Source organism: Felis catus, chromosome C1 (assembly GCF_018350175.1).
Source record: "Felis catus isolate Fca126 chromosome C1, F.catus_Fca126_mat1.0, whole genome shotgun sequence".
Taxonomy (NCBI): domain Eukaryota; kingdom Metazoa; phylum Chordata; class Mammalia; order Carnivora; family Felidae; genus Felis; species Felis catus.
The window spans coordinates 100,173,552-100,194,988 of NC_058375.1; the positions used below are offsets into that span (position 1 = coordinate 100,173,552).

Genomic DNA, 21,437 nt, shown 5'->3' on the forward strand with positions numbered 1-21,437 from the left:
TCTACCACATTTGGCTTATATCCATGACCAGCTTGAGACGCACAGAGAGCCCATCCAGTAAGACGGTATCTTTACCTTACGTAAAATTAAAAATGATTGAAAACCATGAAACGAAAGTAAGAAAGGCCAACAACTGTTTCTCAGATGACTACAATTAAAAAATATCTCTATTTCTATATCTATATCTAGATATCTAGATAGGTTATCTAGACCTAGCTCTAGAGATATAGATCTGTATGCCTCTCAAATACTTTGCAGACAATTTGTTCAGTCTCCTGTTTCGGTGCCATGAGCACATGCCTGGTTGGCTTATCCAGTGTCCAAAGATGGAGTATTTATTATGAGACCGTGTCCTGTGGCTTCCTGCCCTGGCCTAACTTCAGAGGAGGTGTCCAGCCCTGGCATGGCCAGGAAATTGCGGAAGTTTTAAGAAGTGCCATATAAATGCATTAATAACAACAATTTTTTATCAATAGCACCGACGCTATCAATCTAAATAACAGTGACAGCCATTTATTACACTCATGTGCCAGGTACTTTGCAAACACTTTTCTCATTGAATTCCTACAACGGCTCTTTTACCAGCGAGGAAACCATTTCTGGAAAGTTAAGTTATAAGTGTCAGACCTGAGATGAGAACGTCTCTGTCTGATCCCTCAACTCTTCCCTTACACAGAGCTGTGCCAAGTCATCCAGTGAGTGAGTGACAGTGTGAGGACTGGGCTGCAGAGGGTCAGGGACCTTTCCACGGCGTCCGCCCCCACCCCCCGCCCCCGTCTCGAAGGGCCATCCACAAAGGCTGTCCTATAACCAGGGATTAATGGGAGCCTCTCAACCTCTCTTCCAAATAATTCACCTCACGTGCATTTTATGTGTTCTGGGGTCCATACTTAGTACTCTTCAGGAGTGGGGTAGTGATGAGGAGCTGGCATATGTGACCTCAGGAGAGTGTTGAAGAGGTGGAATTGTTTTCTGTATTTAGGAATGTCTCTATGTCTGAGCTGCGGTCTCAGGAATGATGCCTGCAAGGCACACCAGAAAACACCCTTCCCTGCCACAACTCCGTACGGAAGTCGTTATCTGTACCAGGGAGGTAGGGAAGAGTGTGGGTTCCAGAAGCAAATTACCAGAGCCTGAAACACAACTGTGCCATTTGCTAGCTGTGTGCAACCTTGGGTGAGTAGTTATTGGGAGGTAGGAATAATACTTGTCTCCTCTTTGTTGTGAATAGTAAGTTGGATAATGTATGCAAAGTTATTTATTGCAGTGAGGTGCACATAGGAAAGATTCAAAAGATATTACCATCATCATCACCATCACCTACGTAATGCCATTTCCTTAATTTCACTGCCTTGTGTATGAAGCCAGCTAGCATTTTTTTTAAAGTGGATTTATTTATTTTGAGAGACAGAGTGGGTGGGAGAGGGGAAGAGAGAGAGGAAGAGAGAGAATCCTAAGCAGGCTCCACACTGTCAGCGTGGAGCCCAACGTGAGGCCCAAACTTGCGAACCGTGAGATCATGACCTGAGCCAAAATCAAGAATCGGGCACTAACTGACTGAGCCAGGCGCCCCAAGCCAGCTAACATTTTATTGAATTTATCTAAAGTGTGATAATATGATGCTCTCGGGTAAGGGTTATGGGCGTTGTAATAAAGGCAACTGAGAAAAATCCAACTAAAGAGTGTTAAATTCATAAACAGCCTATTGTATTCAAAATGACCAGCTTTAACCCCATGAAATAGGACGGAGGCAGAAAACCTCTTTATTGGCAGTAGGGTTTTAATATTACTGGTGGAATATTGCTGGGCTGGGTAGACTAGCTTTTATCCATGTATTTGCTTCTCCAAGCACCCATCCACTTGTCCGTTCAAAAAAGCACTTAGGGAGTACCCTCTGAGCATCCTCTGCAGGGGACAGAGCTAAGTACTGAGGTCGCTGTAGTCATACAATAAGAAAAGTGTGAGTGGCAAAATGTTGACTGTCACAGGGAAGCTGTGGCAATGTGAAAATTCTTGCTAGGGTGGTCAAGTAAAAGATAATTCCATAAGGGGTGTCATGCCAAGCCGTTTAGCCCTAAGCCCAAAAAAGTTTTGTCACCAAGATTTAGAGTGCAGGACAAACACTAGAGTTGTTGTTGTTGTTGTTGTTGTTGTTGTTGTTGTTGTTTTTAAGGCAGTGTATTTTTTATTTTATTTTATTTTTAGAGAGAGAGAGTGTGCGAGCAGGGAAGAGGGACAGAGAGAGGCGGGGGGAGGGAGAGAGAATCTCAAGCAGGCTCCTTGCACAGCGTGGAGCTTGATGAAGGGCTGAAGCCCATGACCATGGGAACATGACCTGAGCCAAAATCAAGAGTTAGACACTCAACTGACTGAGCCACCCAGGCGCCTAGGGTTTTAATTCAAGGAGGTGTATAAGATCCAGAATGGGTAAATTATAACTAAGGAAGAGCTAACTAAGCATTAGTGAAGAAGTTACCAAAATGTATATACTGATATCTTTAAAAGTTATTTCAAAATATTCACTTTATCAGTCAATATTTTATTTCCCAATGTATATATACACATATTTTATAATACATATTTGTAATGTGTGTGTATATATGAATATATTTAAATTTTGTTAATGGTTATTTTTGAGAGACAGAGAGACAGAGACAGAGTGCAAGTGGGGGAAACACAGAGAGAGGGGGAGACACAGAATCCGAAGCAGGCTCCAGGCTCTGAGCTGTCAGCACAGAGCCTGATGCAGGGCTTGAGCCCATGAACCACAAGATCATGACCTGAGCCAAAGTCGGATGCTTAACTGACTGAGCCATCTAGGCGCCCCTGTATGAGTGTGTTAAAGTACAACACATATACATAAAAATATACACATCGTAACTGTGCAGTCTGCAGAATTATCACATTTTCATTTCCACGTAACCACTACCCATACCAAGAACTAGAACTTGACTATCCCACAGAAATCCCCTCATGCTGCCTCCTAAAGGCTACCCCCTCAACTCTTCCCAGGGTAGTAACCACTATTCTCCTTTCTAATAGAGATTCATTTGCCTGTTTATGAACTATATATATGTGGAATTATATAGAACGTACTGTTTTGTGTCTGCTTCTGTCACTCAACATTATGATTCTCATATGAACATGCACTCAGTCTCCTCAGTCACCAGGAAATAGAAATTAAAACCACAAAAGGATTCTACAGTATCTAGGGGTGGTGAGGACATGAAACACTGGATCTCTCATACACTTCTGGTGAAGAGTAAATTGGTAAACATTTTGGAAAGCTGAATGATAGTATCTCCTAAAAGCTATTAATTGGCTTTCTTTTTAAAAAAATGTTAATTTATTTATTTTGAGAGAGAGTGAGTGGGGCAGGGGCAGAGAGAAAGAGAGAGGGAATCCCAAGCAGACTTGGCATCGTCAGTGGGAAGCCTGACACAGGCCTGGATCTCACAAACCGTGAGATCATGACCTGAGCCGACATCAAAAGTCAGATGCTTAACCGACTGAGTCACAGGTGGCCATGTTGGCTTTCCTGGACATACTCTTTTGAGAAGTGTTTATTTTAAGATACTAGAAAAAAGAATGAAAAGACAGCAAAACAAAGCAGAAAGAGGGACATTAATAAAGATAAAAGCCAAAACTAATTAAATAGGAAAACAATCAGAGACAAACCTAAATGTGGCTCTTTCAAAACTACTGTCGAGCTAATAATGCCCTGTAAACCTGCTTTAAGATGAGAGAAGGAGAGAGAGATACACACAGACTGATGGACAGATAAAATGCCCAAGATCAGGACTAGGTAGAGAGAGAACATAAAAAGAAAATGAATTATAAAAGAATATTAGAATAAAACAGGCTAGTACACTCAGAAACAGATCCATACACATTTAGATACTCGATTTATGATAAAAATAGCACTTGGTGAGATGTGGGGGAAGGACAGTATTTTTGACAAATGGTGCGAGATCACCTGGAGAGCCACACGGAACATATGAATCTTGACCACTCTCTTGCACCACACACAAAATTAATTCTGAATGGTTAATAGATATAAATGAGAAAGGTAAAATAAGAAAGCTTCTAGAAGATAACTTAGGGAAAAAATCTTCATGACCTTGGGATAGGCAAATATTTTTTTAACCAAACAGGCTACAAAAAGCTCCAGTATAAAGGAAAAGATGGATAAAATGGACTAGGTTAAAATTAAGAGCTTTTGCTCGCATTGAAAGACATCATTAAGAGAGGGAAAAAGCAAGCCATAGCGTAGAAGAGATTTTGCAATGCATATAACCAAATTGCATCCAAAATATATAAAGGATTCCTACAAATCAAAAAGAAAAAGGCAGACAATCCAATCAAAATGGATGAAAGACAAAATACCTTTTTTTTTTTTTTAAGTTTTTAGTTTTTTTAAGTAATCTCTATACCCAGCATGGGGCTCAGACTTACAACCCCAACATCAAGAGTATCCTGCTCTACTGACTGAGCCAACCAGGCACCCTAAAATACCTATTTTTTCTCTTAAAATATTTTTGTAATGCTTGTTAATTTTGAGAGAGAGACAGAGAGACAGAGAGAGTGTGTGAGCAGGGGAGGGGCAGAGAGAGAGGGAGACAGAGAATCCGAAGCAGGCTCCAAGCTCCGAGCTGTCAGCACAGAGCTCAATGCGGAGCTCGAACCCACAGAGCCCGAGATCACGACCTGAGCCAGAGTTGGACGCTTAACTGACTGAACCACCCAGGCGCCCCCCAAAATACCTATTTTCGATCAAGGAAGTGGGGAAAGGTGCTAATGCCTTTTCTAGGCAAACACATGTACCAGCTACCATTTTCTTCACTTGAGCCACAACCACTGTTTGGTGGCAGCACACCCCCACCAGAGGAGAGTGACAGAGACAACAGGCAGCTGGGACTATAGAAACTGAAGTTATAAAGCGACAGCTTTGGCCCCAGACTAAGTTAAAATAGAAATGTTGGCCTGAGTCAGGCAGCTTAAGGGAAATGGAGCAAACAGTTTGCCTCGGAGAAGACAGCTGTGGCCTAACTCACTCAATGTTTTAATTAAGTGGCATCCATAATAGATGCTTCCAAGTCACGGTCCACACAGAAGAGGGGAGGGAAGGCTATTCCTGCAACTGACATCAGCTGCCTTTGGAATCTCACCATCCACGCACGGTGGCGTCAGTTTCCTGCACAAACAGCAGTCACAACCTGTCTTCCAGCTACCTAGGACCCCCGTGCACAAGGACCTGATTTTCTTTAACACTTCAGCAACGTTTCACTGCAAAGGAACCACCCACCCGGGCCAACCATTGCTAGAATGGCTCGCCGTAGCCCTTTACCTGTGACGCCAGATACCTTCAGCGCTGATTGGTAGGTAGAATACCCTGGTACACATCCCGTTTGGCTCTCGCAACTACCTGGGGACCTGGGCATTAATTCCCCCATCCTACGAATGAGGCAACTGAGGCCGGGGAGTTAAATGACTAATTCGGAGAGAGCGGAGTCCATAAGTAGAAGAAGCAGTGTGCTCTGCTCTGAGGTTTTCTGGGTCCAAGCCCTGCGCTCTTTCCGTTCGACCGCGCTGAGTAATCGGGCACCTAAGTGGTAAGGGGTGAATGGATCACGATAACGCAAGAAATCACATACCTGAGATACCAAAACCGATGATAAGTGCAATGGCTCCAGCCAAAACAATGATGATGCTAATAATGCTATGGAGAGATAGAGAAACAGGAAATTACTCTTCAGTTCACTTGACATGCTGCTTTGTGACCCGGGTTCATGTGTGTCATTTGTCAGAGGTGTCACAGAAAGCATCTCAACTTTCTTCTTCACCGTAAGCCCCTTCCTAGGAACAGGCACCTTTGGAAGGGGTCTCAACAATTCCATCCCCGTGTCCCTGGGGGTGCTGGGGGTCATGAAAGCAGTGACTTTGTGTATCATCTTACTGTCCTATTTCCAGATCAGGGAAGACCACATACAAAGATCGTTGGGACAAAACTGAGGGCATCTCTGTGGTGTTGGGTGCAACCTGCAGGGGGACTGGTTCCATACTCAGCCCACACTGAGCATTAATGCCCAGCATTGATCTATCTGCCTTGTCTCCTTCCATAGACTTTTAACAATTTTTTTAACGTTTATTCATTTTTTAGAGACAGAGACTGAATGCAAGCAGAGGAGGGGCAGAGAGAGAGAGAGGGAGACACAGAATCCAAAGCAGGCTCCAGGCTCTGAGCTGTCAGCACAGAGCCTAACGTGGAGCTCGAACCTGTGAACCATGAGATCATGACCCGAGGCAAAGTTGGACGGTTTTCAGACTGAGCCACCCAGGCGCCCCACCCTCCATAGACTTTAAACTCCATGAAAGACAATGGTTATATCTTCCCTTGTACTCACCCATCCTTAGTCCACTGCACCCTGAAGATCCTCAATGGGAGTTTGTTTCCTCTTATTAAAAAATGTACTACATATTTATTACAGAAACTTTAGAAAATACAAATGTATTTTTTTTTAAATAGAACAATAAAATGACCTGCAATTCTGTCATCCAGACACAACCATTGTTAACTTCTTGAAATGTATCCTGCAGGGGCGCCTGGGGGGCTCAGCATCCCACTTCGGCTCAGGTTATGATCTCACGGTTCGTGGGTTCGGGCCCCATGTCGGGCTCTGTGCTGACAGCTCAGAGCCTGGAGCCTGCTTCGGATTCTGTGTCTCCCTTTCTCTGCTCTTCCCCCACTCGTGATCGCGCTCTCTCTCTCTCTCTCTCTCTCTCTCTCTCTCTCTCTCTCTCAAAAATAAATAAACATTAAAAACAATGTATCCTGCCAGTTTTCAATGAACAAATTAACAAATGACACTTGGGGGAAAACTAAGGCAGTACTGTTTACAAGTGCCCAGCGCTAGAATAACTTGGCAGACATGTTGTTCTAGGCACCATCCATGGATTATATCATTTATCTTTTCAATAACCTTATGAGGTAAACAAATGTATTATCCCCATTTTATAGATGAGGAAATGACACAGGGAGATTCAGCATCTTCCTGAAATTCACCTTGTCGGTAAGTGGCAGAGCTGGGATTAGAATCTATCTCTGGAAGCTGCACTCATCTACTTCCTACGCTGCCTCCCAAGAGGAGGGGGGTTCACACATGGGGCACGGCCATCCGCTCTCCGGGTGGACCCATGCCCCTGGAGGGCTACCAGCTCTCGCTGTCGAGAGTGACGCGGGCAGAGAAGAAGGCCCAGGTCGGAGCCGGCGTGTTGGCAAAGCGGTTCCTGGGAAGCTCGCCCATCGCTGCCTGCCCTTGTGCATAAGTCATCAGGCAGGCGTCCTCGGGCACGCGGTCTCACTGCTGGCAAGCCGCACGCTCCCCACGCCCACACCAATGTTGCTCAACAACAGGACAAAAGAAAGGCACAGGGAGGCAAAGAATGGTGCCACAGAGAGAAAAGGGAGGCGCAGGGCATTCTGCTCTCCGCCCTGAATACGCGCATTGTGCCCAGCTCCCCCCTTGCTCAGGGCCGGACCCACCGCAAGAAACAACAGACGTACAAGAAACAATGTGAGTGAACAGTTTCCCCGGAGGTCAAGCCCTCACGAGGTGCGGCTGTGGGGGCAGCAACTGAATAAAGCAAAATGATGCTTTTAACAACGAGGTATCTGCCATTGATTCTAAGAGGAGACCACATTTGACCACTTTGCTCTCTCTACACCCTCGGTTCTGACCGCTCGAAGGGTGTGAGAACAGCCACACGCACCCAGCAGGCGGCACTGCCTGGCTCTCTCTGACTACCGAGCCAGGGAGCCACCTCGCATTTGTGGCTCAGGGTTTCACTTACCTTGGGGAAATTACTTCATCTCTCTGAGACTCGGTTTCTTTTTCCATAAAATGGGCACAGGAGCCATCCCTGCTTTGCCAGCTGGAAGGGTGTTACAGGGTGAAGTGCGTCCACCCCTCCAGATTTATATTTTGAAGTCCAAACCCTGAGTACTTCAGAATGTGACTTTAGTTGGAAATAAGGTCATGGCAAAAGGAATTTGTTAGATGAGGTCATGCCAGAGTAGCGTGGGCCCCCAGTCCAGTATGACTGGTGTCCTTATGACAAGGGGACATTTAGACACAGACATGCACACACACTTAGGGAACACACTACTTTAAGATGAAAGCAGAGACCTACAAGCCACGGAACATCAAAGATTGCCCAGAAACCACCAGAAGCTGGCGGGGAGGCCTGGAGAAGATTCTCCCTCACCCTCCAAAGGAATCAAGCCTGCCCCACAAGTGGTTTGCTAGTCTCCCGAGCTGTGAGAGAGCACCTTTCTGTTGTTTAAGCCACAGGTCAGTGGTTCCTTGTTACAGCAGACTGAGAAGACCGATCTAAGAGGGTTGTTTTAAGATCAAATTAGATAGTGGATGTGGCATGATCCATGAAAGGCTGTGTATATATATTTTACCATAAAAACGTTTACCCGAAGCTATTTGCTGTAAGTTTGTTATTAAAAGCTGACTTACACCTGGGAACAGTCCAACTGGTAATGCTAACAATATTAGAGTATTTTGATACATCAGAAATACCGTGTACCAGGCGTGTGCGAGGGCTCAACCAGCTCCTTTGAGTTATCAGGTCCTGTTGAGTATCCTTTTCATTTCTCTCCCAGTCTCTTCATTTCTGTCTTCAGGGCTCCTGGTCACCACCGTGTGTCACTAGCATTCTTACAAGGCTCTCCCAACAGTCTTCCCTGTTTCTAGTCTGGCCCCTCCTGCCCATTCTTCATACCGCCCCCATCAGCGTGACTTCAGAGTTTCTGTATGAGAGTGACTGAGGTGGGAGCCTCAGTGATCACGGGGAGAGTATGATGACAAGGTCCCAAGCATGGCTTCTGGACCGAGCCCTGCTTGATTTGAGCCACAGCATCACCGCTTATAGTCATGTGACTTCCAGCTTCCATTCCTTCCTGTTAGGATTAAATGAGCTGGGGGCGCCTGGGTGGCTCAGTCGGTTAAGTGTCCGACTTCCGCTCAGGTCATGATCTCGCAGTTCACGGGTTCAGGCCCCACGTCAGGCTCTGTGCCGACAGCTCAGAGCCTGGAGCCTGCTTCAGATTCTGTCTCCCTCTCTCTGTGCCCCTCACCCACTCACACTATCTCTCTCTCTCAAAAATAAACATTAAAAAAAATTTTTTTTAAAGATTAAACAAGTTAACACAGTGTTAACACGAGTTGAGTGATTTTAAAAACCATGTAGAATAATGCCAGGCACGTGGGAAGCTTCCATAAGTATGAATTCTTATTTTTCTGCTGCGGTTATATAACAAACTCATGTTTTTAAGTTGGAATATATGTTTCCTTGGTGGTGCTGATGGAAGTTGGTGTGGAGATTGGCCCTCGGTTCAGCGACTGAGCTCTTTGTAAGAATGATTACCGAACTGTGATATAGTCTTAACAGTCCTCTGCTGAAAACTTTGAGTGCCTGTCCATTTCCCTCGTGATAAAAATTCACCCTTGGATGTGGCCATGTGGCCTTCGAAAGGGGGTATCTTGCCTTCTCTCCTGCCTCTGCCTCTCCCCACGCTCCCCCTGGGTCCCTGCCCTCCAGCCACACTGAAGCATCATAGATACCCCTGCCTCAAGCCATCACATGTGCTTTCCCCTACCCTCTCTGAGGAAAAGCAAAGACACAGAACAGACACCTGCACACTCACTGGCAGGGATGGGACAGTGGAGGTCGTGTGTGTCACTCAAAGCGGCTGAGCCCGTCTCCATCACCAGCAGACCCGCATGTTTCCCTAATCGTGGAAGCTGAACCCTGTTGTCTGTCAGCAATCTCCCTAAGCAGGAATCACCTTGAGGTTTGTGCCGCGCTGCTGTTCCCTTGGGAAATAGCTCAACTCTAGCGCCTTGGAAAGAGAGGCAGGAACTCTCGGAGCTGCCAGATTAAATAATTCCTGTCTGCTGCTTACTAATTTTTTTTAAAGTTGAGTAAAATATTCACATAAGGTGTTCTTACATTGCTTTTTGGCTTTTACTTTGCCAGAATGATTTCCAATAACGACGCTGTGGGAAATTTTTATTGCAAAACTGTCTTTTCACCACTGCGTTGGAATTCACGGCGCACATTTAAGTAGATCCTCCTTACAAAAGGACCCACATGAAAATCAGTGCTTTTGGAGGATCGGCTCATTTAGGAAGCTTTATTGAGTGTTGAGTGTGTGAAAGGCATTGCCGGGCAATATGGAGGAAATGTAGAGATGGGGTGCCTGCCCTCAAGGAGCGTATAGTGTAACTGAGGCAAAACACACAGACACACACGCACGTACAACATACACAGACATGCATGCACATGCACACATGCATGCCGTAATAACACAAGACACATAGTCAGGGCTTCAGTACAAAGACCAACAAATTCTCGCAGGAATTCTAGGGCATAGGAAGTATTTACATCAGAGAGAAATAGGAAGAATCCAAGAGTGTTTCCACGAAGTGTGTTTCCATGAACCAATTTCAAGGAAAGTACAAAGGAAGGTTTTCTTGAGAAATACATTTAGCTAATTCATGCTGCAACGTACTCTCTCTCCAAGGCAGCAACCCAAAGCAATGGAAAGACCACGTATGCAGGGACGGGGTCAGGACCCCACTCAGTGCTCTGGACTTGGAGAAGGGGGCTTTGAGGTGCTGCAGGACTCAGAGCCTTCCAGGGGAGGGGCTTAGATTCTGCCAAACACATCCATGCTACCCAGGAATGGCCCTGTTCAACTCCCTCACACGTCTTTGTCTCTGCTGCTGCTGCCTTGAAAGAAATGAGGCATTTCTGGGAAGACATGATCCGTGCATCCCTGCAAAACCTCACACTGTACAAAATCACACACTAAACGTGGCAGTGCTTATGGAGAAAAACAGGGTAGAGGGCTGACCGCTCAAAACCTGTGTGACCTTGTAATTGGTCTACCAACAGGAATAATGGTCTCTGGAGAGAACTCTGGCAGCCAAAGTGGGCAGCTCAGTAGGGCCAGAATCTGTTTCCGGGCATTATTCAAACTGCACAGACACATTTGTGCTGACCGAGGGTGCTGCAAGCCAGGGGGGTCTTCTGGGAAGGTGGGGACGTGGGGAGGTGCAGACTGGGGTGTGCTGATCTGGGAAGGCAGCCCCAAGCACAGGTGTTGATTTGAAATTTAAAACACAGACAAACCTGAAAGCCACAGCAAGCCACAAAGGTCCCACGTGGCAGGAGGCCACAAGGTCAGAAATCTCCCCTCGTCCCCACCCCTTGTGTATCTCCTCCAGCTCCATTTCAGAAAACAAGGGCTTTCTGGATCCATTCCACGGTGCGTAGAGCACTCATTCTGGAAGGCATAAAGTGCCCTTTGTTTTATCCAAACATTAATGGTTTCTATGCTCTCTAGTTTCTGCCTCCTTCCCCAAATACTGACTGAACTGAGAGATAGCACGTTCCTTACAGATCATCAGCTTACCTCCACTTGAATAAATGATAAATGATAAATGATTAAGGGCTCTGAAACGTAGATTAAGTTATCACTTGTATGATTAATCTGAATAAATTACACTTTTAAATATAGCAAGCAGAATATTTGAGTAAATCAAGTAAATATTTGAATAAATCAAATATATTACTTTGTTCATAAACTAACCAAGTGACTGAGTTTATTATAAAGAACGCTGAAATTGAAGACATTCATTTGTCTGTCCAAAACATTTCTCTCTTTCTTCCCCCCTAGAAAGGTGAAAAGGAATTATTTTTAAATACTATGTAGAAGAGAGCATTGGGCTTCAAGGTACAATTATTGTCCAGATATCGATTAGTACAGGTTTTAGGCTTCTGAGAGGCTTAGATTGTTGTCTCCTCAAACATTTTTCTCCCCATCTCTACATCCCCCTGCTTCATCTGTATTGGTAAAATCAAGGCCAGCATTGATCCAGGGAACTGAGAACATGACCATTTGAGATTGGTAAATGGAGGGTTGGGAAGCAATTGGCAAAGGGGGCTGTTTCATGGAATTTTAGCTGCGTGAGGGGAGAGGGAGGAGTGGGCATCCTTCTGGGCAGCCCTGCCCTGTCCACATGGCTTTCCTGGCAGTGGGCAGCCTGGCTTTCTGTTTGGGAAAGACATTTTCAAAAATTGCCCGTAAGACACTTGGGTGCTTTTGAGTATCAGGTTGAGTTCCTTCAAGCTTCCGCTAAGAATAGTGATGCAGCGTTATGGGGGTCCTCCAAAGCACAGGACCCAGGGTTACATCATACCCGGGCCCCAATGCCACAAAACCAGGAAGATATGACCAACAAGTAGATTGCATCTTACGTGCCAACTTCTTTTGAATGATGGATAGTGGTGGTGGCCTAGGATACGGTGTTAGAGAAGATTGTAAGGCTGCCTCCAGGCTCAGCAGGAGAGAGTGCCACCACTGATGGGTGATTTCTGGGTGAGCACGTGGGCCCCAGGAGTGCCGTTTCTGGGCTAGCAGTGACACATGAAAAGGGGGCTTGAGCTAACCACTAGCCACGGACTACCAGAGTCGTAGCCGAATTTAATAGAAAAAGAATGACAGTAAAATGGCTGACACTCCTCTATGCACATTTTTGGCCCACACTTTAAGAACACTGATTGGGGCACCTGGGTGGCTTAGTCGGTTAAGAGTCTGACTTCAACTCAGGTCATGATCTCAAGGTTTGTAGGTTTGAGCCCCACATCCGGCTTTGTGCTGACAGCTCGGAGCCTGGAGCCTGCTTCAGATTCTGTGTCTCCCTCTCTCTGCTCCTCCCCCGCTCGTGCTCAATCTCTCTCTCTCTAAAACAAATGAACATTAAAAAATAAAAATAAATAAAAAGAACACTGATTAATGTGTTTGTTTAGGACAGGGTTTCTCACGCTCAGCCATATTGAGTATTTGGGCCAGATAATTCTTTGCTGCCGGGGCTGTCCTGTGCGCTGTAGGTTCTCTAGCAGCATCCCTGGTCTCTTTTATTTTTAAAAAAAAATTTTTTTTTAATGTTTTATTTATTTTTGAGACAGAGAGAGACAGAGCATGAACGGGGGAGGGGCAGAGAGAGAGGGAGACACAGAACCGGAAGCAGGCTCCAGGCTCTGAGCCATCAGCCCAGAGCCCGACGCGGGGCTCGAACTCACGGACCGCGAGATCGTGACCTGAGCCAAAGTCGGCCGCTTAACCAACTGAGCCACCCAGGCACCCCACCCTGGCCTCTTTTAGATGCCAGCAGTACCCTGCCCTTTTTGTGACAACCTAAAATGTCTGGAGACACGTTGCTCTGGTTGAGAACTGTTGATCTAGGAGAAGTGGGACCAGCATGGTGATGTGGTTAGAAGACATTTCTTTTGAAGGGTAGTTGAAGTAACTGGGGTAGTTTAAGTTAGAGACGTCCAGATGTAGTGATGATCACTTCAAAATTTGAAGGGTGCCATACGGGCCTATTCTCTATCACTCCGGAAGAAATGAAGCCAATAGGTGAAAGTTCCAGGAGGTTAGATTTAGATCAAGTGTCCAGAGAACCTTTCCAATGAGGGTTCTGGTACGGGCCTGAGACTGCAGTTTCCTGTCACTGGACATGTGCCTATAAGCAGGGGCTGAGTAAGTTCTTAGGGGCAGAAGTGGGGAAGGGCATTTTGGGGCACCGGATAGGACTTGGAACAGTTTTGAAAGTCCCTTTCAAATAGACAGTTCTGTAATTTGATATCCCAGGGGGTTTGCTCTGGCCTTGCCCTTGCCAGTTATGTATTCTGACTATGCCTCCTAAAACCTTTATTCATAACTTAACAATGATGGCTGGTATGTACTGAGGGCAGGGCCTCACTTATCTCATTTAATCCCTGCAACAACCCCACCGGTACTGTTATCTTTCTTTTCAGATGGGGAAACTGAGGCCTTGTGTTAAGTAACTCATCCACGGGCTCACCCCTACATTATTAAATCAGAGCAGGATGAGACTTGGGTCTAATACTCCATCATGCATGGCCTTCATTATCGTACGGTATGTTACATAAATCCAAATTTTCTAACTCCCAGGGTTCCCATCAGTTGCTGGGTTCATGGTTTGTGCAGTTAATAACCTGTGGAGGCCATCGGGCCTGATGTTCCACAGACTGAAGAAGCCCACCTCTCGCAGGTGGTATCTTTTGTTTGAGATGCTGGAAGGAAACCCGAAAGGGGGAGTATCAGGTGGAAAATTACTGAATGTTAACAGATAGATACCTTTCCGTAAACAATATTTGATTTTGTGGCAGAGCCATAAATTTTTTTTTAATGTTTATTATTTATTTTTGAGAGAGAAAGAGAAAGACAGAACGTGAGCAGGGGAGGGGCAGAGAGAGGGAGACACAGAATCCGAAGCAGGGACAGGCTCTGAGCTGTCAGCACAGAGCCTGACACGTGGCTCGAACCCACAAACCACAAGATCATGACCTGAGCCGAAGTCAGACACTTAACGACTGAGCCACCCAGGTGCCCCACTATATTTTATTCTTAAACCTGCTCTATTTATAACTGTCCCCTGATTGCCCATGAAGCACACATTAGCATTTCATCAGCCTTGTGCACACCGTTCTCCAGTGGCACAAGCAGAGCGGGACAAAAGTCAATATCAGGTTGATCGCTAGTCTTTTTTCTAATCATACCCGTGTCTCCCATTCTTCCTTATTCTCACTGCAGAGGAAATAACGTTTCCAGAAGATTTCTTCAGCAGTATAACTGATCCCATTGTGTTTAATAACAAACACACTTCACACCGGTTATGGACCTCCCATGAAGTGTCTGCTCTGTAGGAAGGGCTGGGCAGCCCCTGAGCAGTCTGTGTGGTCGGAACTGAAACAGCCTAATTATAAGTCTTCCAAACCAAAGTTTGGGAGAGATTTCCAGGGGCGCGCACAGCACCTGGAGTGAGGTTTGGCCGCTAATAAGCACGTCCTTCACACGATTGGCTCCTGTTTTTCAGGCCGCTCTCCTATCATGCACGGCCTCCTTCCCACCTTGTCCCACATCACCTTGCTTTCCTCACCCCTCCTGCTCCAGCCCAGTCCAGATGGGGGCTGGAGCACTGCTCAGTGACAGTGAATGGATGGATGGATGACGGTCATTTCTGGAATGGATGATGCAAAGAGAAGGTGCTCTCTATCTCTCCCCTCACCAACTCCGTGGAGAACCTGGCATTATTTTCCTAATGAAGACTTGATGGGAGCAGGGGGCTTGTATGGTTGAGCAGTCCTGTAATTCTTCCTCTACCTGTGTCCTCATCAACACTTTGCCTCTACAGGATTGCCGTAAGGGTCAGAGAAACAAACTAGGCTTTGTATAGATGCTGGTTTTTGTTTTTAAATTATAAATGTTAATTCTTATTCCTATCCCTTCCCAGTATCCCCCAATTATTATTATTATTATTTTATTATTTTTATTTTTATATTTTAGAGAGAGAACACAAGCTGGGAGGGGCAGAGAGAGAGAGAGAGAGAGAGAGAGAGAGAATCTTAATCAGGCTCCACACTCAGCACAGCAATGACATGGGACCTGATCCCATAACCCTGGGATCATGACCTAGGCTGAAATCAAGAGTTGGATGCTCAACTGACTGAGCCACCCAGGCACCCCTATGTCTCCTAATGTAAATGATTTCTCGTTGCTTATAGTTCAAAGTTCAAATCGAGTCTAGAATTTAAGACCATTGTAAAATGCCCATTGTATCTATGTGACCCTTCTCCCCTTCTGGAGCCGTGAATCCTTACCAAGCGGATGAGTGCATTGTACCCTGTTGTCCTCCGTCTGTAACATTCTTCTGACCCCTCTCTGGCTGTGAAAGGCAGGCCCCACTCAAAGAGCTCTGCCTTGACTCTGACGCCTTTCCTGAAGGCCCAGCCCAGAGCGTGCTCTCTTTTCTCTTTCCTTAGTGGATTTAAGGGGATGAGGTAGGAAGGGGAACCTCAGAGGGCAGGGCCTGAGCGAGAGGAGGAGGGTCAGGCACTGGGGTTTAGGATGGGGGCTGGGAGGCCGGCATGGGAACTAGCAAGTTTGATGGGGTAGGAAAGGGCAGTCTCCCTCTGGGGCAGGTACATTTCCCTCAACCCTTTGTCCCCATCGGTCACTGTGATCTGGGCCTCATGGGTGGCCCCATGGGTGGCCCACAGATGGCACATGGGTGGCCCACAGAGCAAATGATCTAGAATCTAGATCACTTTGCAACACCCTAAAGCCACAAAAACTGTTGTGACTTTTCACCCCTTTCTTGCCTTCAGGAAACCTACACTGTCACTGAAGAGATTCAGAGAAGAACTTGGGCTGTCTTCTCTCAGAAAGCCTAGCCCTGGGATCAGTTCATTGTTTATTCATTAATAAGTCTGGGAACAAGTCTATCTGTCATCCTCAGAACTTTTCTCTCCCTGAGCACATATACCTGTCTTAGGCAGTCTGACGCCTCTGTCTTCTGAAATGGGATACAATGTCATATTTGTATGCCCCAAGGCTTCTGTCATTCACTCTTTATTTCAGTAACACCAGGAAATCTCCCCAGTGAAAAGCAGACCGCTGTATCCTGGGAATCAATAGGGATGTGCTGTTCGGTCTTCCAAAAGTCTGACCCAGGACTCTACGGCAGGCAAGTCCTCACCTGCTGGGACCCACATTCTCATTGCATAGATGTGGACATACAGTGCTGAAAGTGTGGCTGAAAGTGTGGCTGTATGAAGCCTGGGAGGATGGACGGACTTGTGGAAGTTAGGCTGCGGGGCCCATCCCTTGAGGGATCGAGCCGCACTCCTTAGCCACAGACCCTGGGGCTGCCCTGTCCAGTACATGACAGGCCTCGACTGCTCACACTGAGGACGGTAGGGGATACGCACCCTGTCCTAGGATCCACGGTCATCCTTGACTTACACAACTCTGTGGACTTGCTTGTCTGTAACAGATACCAAGAAAGTTTCCCCGGCCTTCCAGCCAGGAATCTGCACCCTGCTTCTGCCCTGGAGCTGGGCTTGAATCCAGGGCCTCCTTGTGATATCTGAGTCGGCTGCATGGTCATTTCCCAGCCTGACTTCTAGGGCACAGGCCTCAGCTCTCTCCTGTAGATTCATGGTTCCTGCATTCCTGCTAGCTTGGTACTATGTGCAAGAAGGTTCCGCTGTATTCTCCTGTACCCACCCCCAACTCCCCATCCCAGCCTGTGCCTGGCCCAGGGGTTTGGCCTAACCCGGGGATTGGTTGGCTACAGGGCTACAATGAAACACAAAATTTCTGTTTTATCTTCTGGTTTAGACTTCTACATATTCAGATACCATATTTTAGTAACAGCTTAAGATTTACATCTAAATATAAAATATTGATTTGAGCATAAAAAGTAAAGAATGTATATGAATTCTGAACGTTTAAAAAATCTTGAAACCAAATACAAGCTCAAGAAGAGTTTACATAAATGTGTGGATAGTATAGGGGCTCCTGGGTGGCTCAGTCAGGTAAGTGTCTGACTTCAGTTCGGGTCATGATCTCACGGTTCGTGAGTTTGAGCCCCATGTCGGGCTCTGTGCTGACAGTGCTTGGATCTTCCTGGCCCTCTCTCTTTCTGGCCCTCCCCCACTCAAGCTCTCTCTCTCTCTCTTTCTCAAAAATAAATAAATATTTAAAAAAATTTTTTTGAACTTGTGGATACTTTATCCCATTTCTTGCCCCATTTTCTGGCCCCCTACCTCCATGTTTCATCTATTCTAAATGAATTTGGGCCTCTAAAGATCCCAGGCTGTTTCTTGCCTCTGTGTTTTGTTCATGCTGTTTTTCCAGGTCTTAGAACATGGTAGGAGTTTAATAAATGTTTGTTGAGTAAGTGTTTCGCCTTAGAGAATGCATCCCTCAGAGTATCTAGCACATAGTACTTAAAAGTTATTGAATTAATGGATAAATCAAAGACTAAGGGAAACTAACACAGTCTTCACTTTTGAGGCGCCTTTTATGGGAGAAATGATCATTTATATTCCTCTTTAAAGGAAAATAATCTTTTAAAAAATTACAGCATATGAAATCTTGCTGGTGCCATGAATTCTAGCACAATGCTTTTGGGAGGGCTCAAAAAAGTAGAAGACCTAGTTGGCCAGGGTCAGGAAGCAAACCTGGAATTAACTGATAATAGCTGTGCTTGATCACTTATTCACCTTGGGTCCTTTTAGTCATTTCTCTCCACAGATGATTTACAAAATATACACACCCCTCTAAGCCAAAAGGAAATTTTCAGGGAATGAAAATATAAATTTCCAGCCATAGAAACACAAGAGGTTTTAAAAATATAAAAAAGAGGGTAGGACACACCATGACCAAAATGAGAAAATGTAATATGTATCTAATCAGAGGTGGAGAATGAGAGAGGGGCACGATCCAAAGAGAAAAAGACCGAGTATTTTTTAGTATGTAGGAAAGATCCCAATTTTTCAGATTCAGGAAGGCCAGTGTATCTCAAGTAGGGTAAGTAAAAAGAAAACTACAAGACACTTCATAGCGCAACTGACGAACAAAGACTGAAAAGATCTTAAAAGCGGTAAAAGACAAATTACCTAGAAAGGAATGACAAACTGATAGCTTGCTTTCCAAAGTAACAAGGGATGCCAGAAAAATGATGGCATTGTATCTTCAAAGTCCTAAGAGAAAAGGAAATGCGAGGTATGAAGTATAGCTCGAGTGCCCAGCAGGTATCACAGACACAGATACGCCATGGAGGGAATATGGTACCCAACGTGAACACTTCCTGCACAATCAACAGACTATTAGATGATGCCTCCAAAAACTTAAAAGTCAGATTTATACCTTCACAGCAGGGTAGAATCAGTCTTAATGGGCATCCAGAGAATTTGCTTCAGGCAATATTGAACATGTTAGAGAAACAAGTGACAGACAAAGCTTCGCTGTCCAGGGGTCCAAGCTATCAGAACTTCAAGAGATGGGCCAAAGCAAGCTTTTTTGGGCAGCCCTGGGCCATTCATTAGGCCCACGAAGCGTGGCCTTATGGCCTTAGCCCAGCAGGAATGGCAACCTGTCCCTCCCAGCCCCGACCAACACTCACAAAGGGACCAGAGATCAAAGTTAAGTTTCAGTGGACTTTACAATCAGGAAAACTGGAAGGAAGTGTTTTTAATGTTAACTTGTGTATACTTTTTTTTTTTTTGTTTTAAAGTTTAGTGGTTTTCGTACGTGAATTACCTGGTGGTTGGTGAGGCATTAGGGGGCACCGCGACCATCTTTTTAATGCTCTGAATGGGAGGGAGAAATATTTGAAGGCCAACGTCGGACCTACCTTCTTCATTTGGTGCCTTTCTTCATGATATATATAACACCTGTAGAACAGTGCCTGGCAGGTAGCAAATGCACTGAAAAGGCTGCATCCCTTTCCTTTAAGTCCCATGTGAAGAACCAGGGTGACTGTGGGTACACAGTGTGCTGTTTTCCAGGCCAAAGGGGTGGAGGGTGGAGCTAGGAGAGGAAGGTCTCCTGTGGAGACGCTTAGGTTCTGTCAGGGACTGAGAATCCTGCCAGGCCTGGGAGAAATGCGTCCCCGGTTTTCCTTTGGTCTAGAAATGGATGGGCTTTGTTTCTCACTAGCCTGGATACAAAGGATAATTCCAGTGCCCCTAAAGCTGCACCAGCCACATCGACCTTGACTTAGATTTCAGAAGTCAGGATCAGAAACTAGTTTTGTTGGGTTCATAATTTACAATGGTTTCTTAGTTTCTCCGCTCTTTCTAGGCGTATCTTACCCAAACCGAGGACAGAAACAGTGTCTCACATTGCAGTCAAATGTGACCATTCCAGTGGCCACAGAGTTGAGAAACCCAGGGTGGCCAGGGGATGTGGCAACACAGATGGGGGTGCCCAGAACACAAGAGGTAGGAATGACTGGGGATGCTGGAACTATCTCCCTCTGGCCAGTTTCCCTGCTACCATGGTCTCCCAGAGGACGTTGCCACAGCCTGCCATACGAGTCACAATCTAACAGGGTGGGGGATACCCTGGGCATGAAATGCTGCTTCGTTGCTCTGAAATGGTCTCTGGTTACAAGAGCGATCTTTCTAAAAATGGGAAATGAGATTGGGTGGGTGTGAGAGGTCTGAAAGAGGTAGTTTCCATTCCTGACTGCTTGAATTCCTGGGCTATTCCAGTGGCTGGGACGTGCAATGGGTAAAATCACTAAAGCTACAACAGGCCTGTGGACTTGTAGCCAGGGCAGGGTTCTCGTGGCGTGGAGAGTGGATTGCACCCGTTCGGACAGTTGGAGAGGACGTCTCTAGGGCCCAGGGCTCAGCAGCGTAAACTGCAGTTGAGACCCTAACAGATCACAGCTCCCTTTTCCTCTTGCCTTAGCACCACGCGCGGAGCAAGCTCATTCTTAGACGTGTTCAGTATTTTCCTTACAGTTGTGTAAAGTCATGTTTGGGTGGGAGGTGGGGGCTGGGAAAGTGCAATGAGCTATTTATTGCAAAGGGAGAGAGAGAATTGGATGGTGGATAAAATGCAGAGAAGGTAGGAGGAGGTAGCTTTAGTGGACAGGGCCCCTTCTATTCCCTCTCCACCCCCAAAATCTGGGGCTGTGTTCGTGCAGATGTCTTCTATATGGGCACTGATACCATGGAGCCGAGAGCAGCAAGGAGACGCGTCTGAGTGGCGCTGGCCCCCCAACCGGTCCTGTCTCTACAATGCCTCCAGGCAGATTCAGAGAGGATTACTATTTTTAGATGTGGCTGCCAAGATTTCTGGGCCTCCTTTCATACCCTTAAGAAAGGATCCTTCCCCTATCCACTTTAACCAATTATACGGTGTTACCCCAAATGTGTAATGTTATCATTTCTCCAGGTACTGGAGTAACTAGGGGGCAACTCTGTGGCCTTTGTGCTGAAGCATGAAGTTCCCAGGAAGACACCACATTCTTTGAGCTCACTTGTAAGCCAGACAGCCTCCTTATTCTTTTGTGTATGGCCTAACTCTGGATGGTGCTTGAGGGAAAACGGTGGCAATGTGTATCAGAAGTTATCTCGGTGTCCTCATTGTCCCTGGTACATGTTTCTATCATGATGCCCATCCCATCATATATATCAAGTGTATAAATGATCTGTTTATACACTTGTGTCTCCTTTGGTCTCCTCTAAACTTCTCAGTAATGGGCAGTGTATCTTTTTGTGTGCGTGTAATTGGATGTTAAGTTTAACGTTTCAGCTGAGGTTCTAAGATACAGTAGACGCTGCATACCAAAGCAAGATACCACAGCACTATGCAGATTTTTAAAAGGGGATCTTTGACAATCACTTCCAGAAATCTTAGCCGCCTCAATCAGGTGAAGGATTTAAAAGGGGCTCAGTGTAGGGAGAGAAGTTGCGCGAGGTAATTTCTGAGGCTATAACTCCTCCCCAATGCACAAAGCACAAAGCTGGGGTGC

General features: G+C 45.9%; 1 protein-coding gene across 2 annotated transcripts in view; it reads right to left on the bottom strand.

The window, feature by feature from the left end:
* VTCN1 (V-set domain containing T cell activation inhibitor 1) overlaps positions 1–21,437 on the bottom strand; it is a 63,153-nt gene that overhangs the window by 23,950 nt on the left and 17,766 nt on the right. For both annotated transcript variants that reach the window (XM_006935023.4, XM_019837693.3), the window contains exon 2: positions 5,655–5,719. In XM_006935023.4, the coding sequence (XP_006935085.1) occupies positions 5,655–5,719 (65 nt within the window). The remainder of the gene's footprint in view (positions 1–5,654; positions 5,720–21,437) is intronic.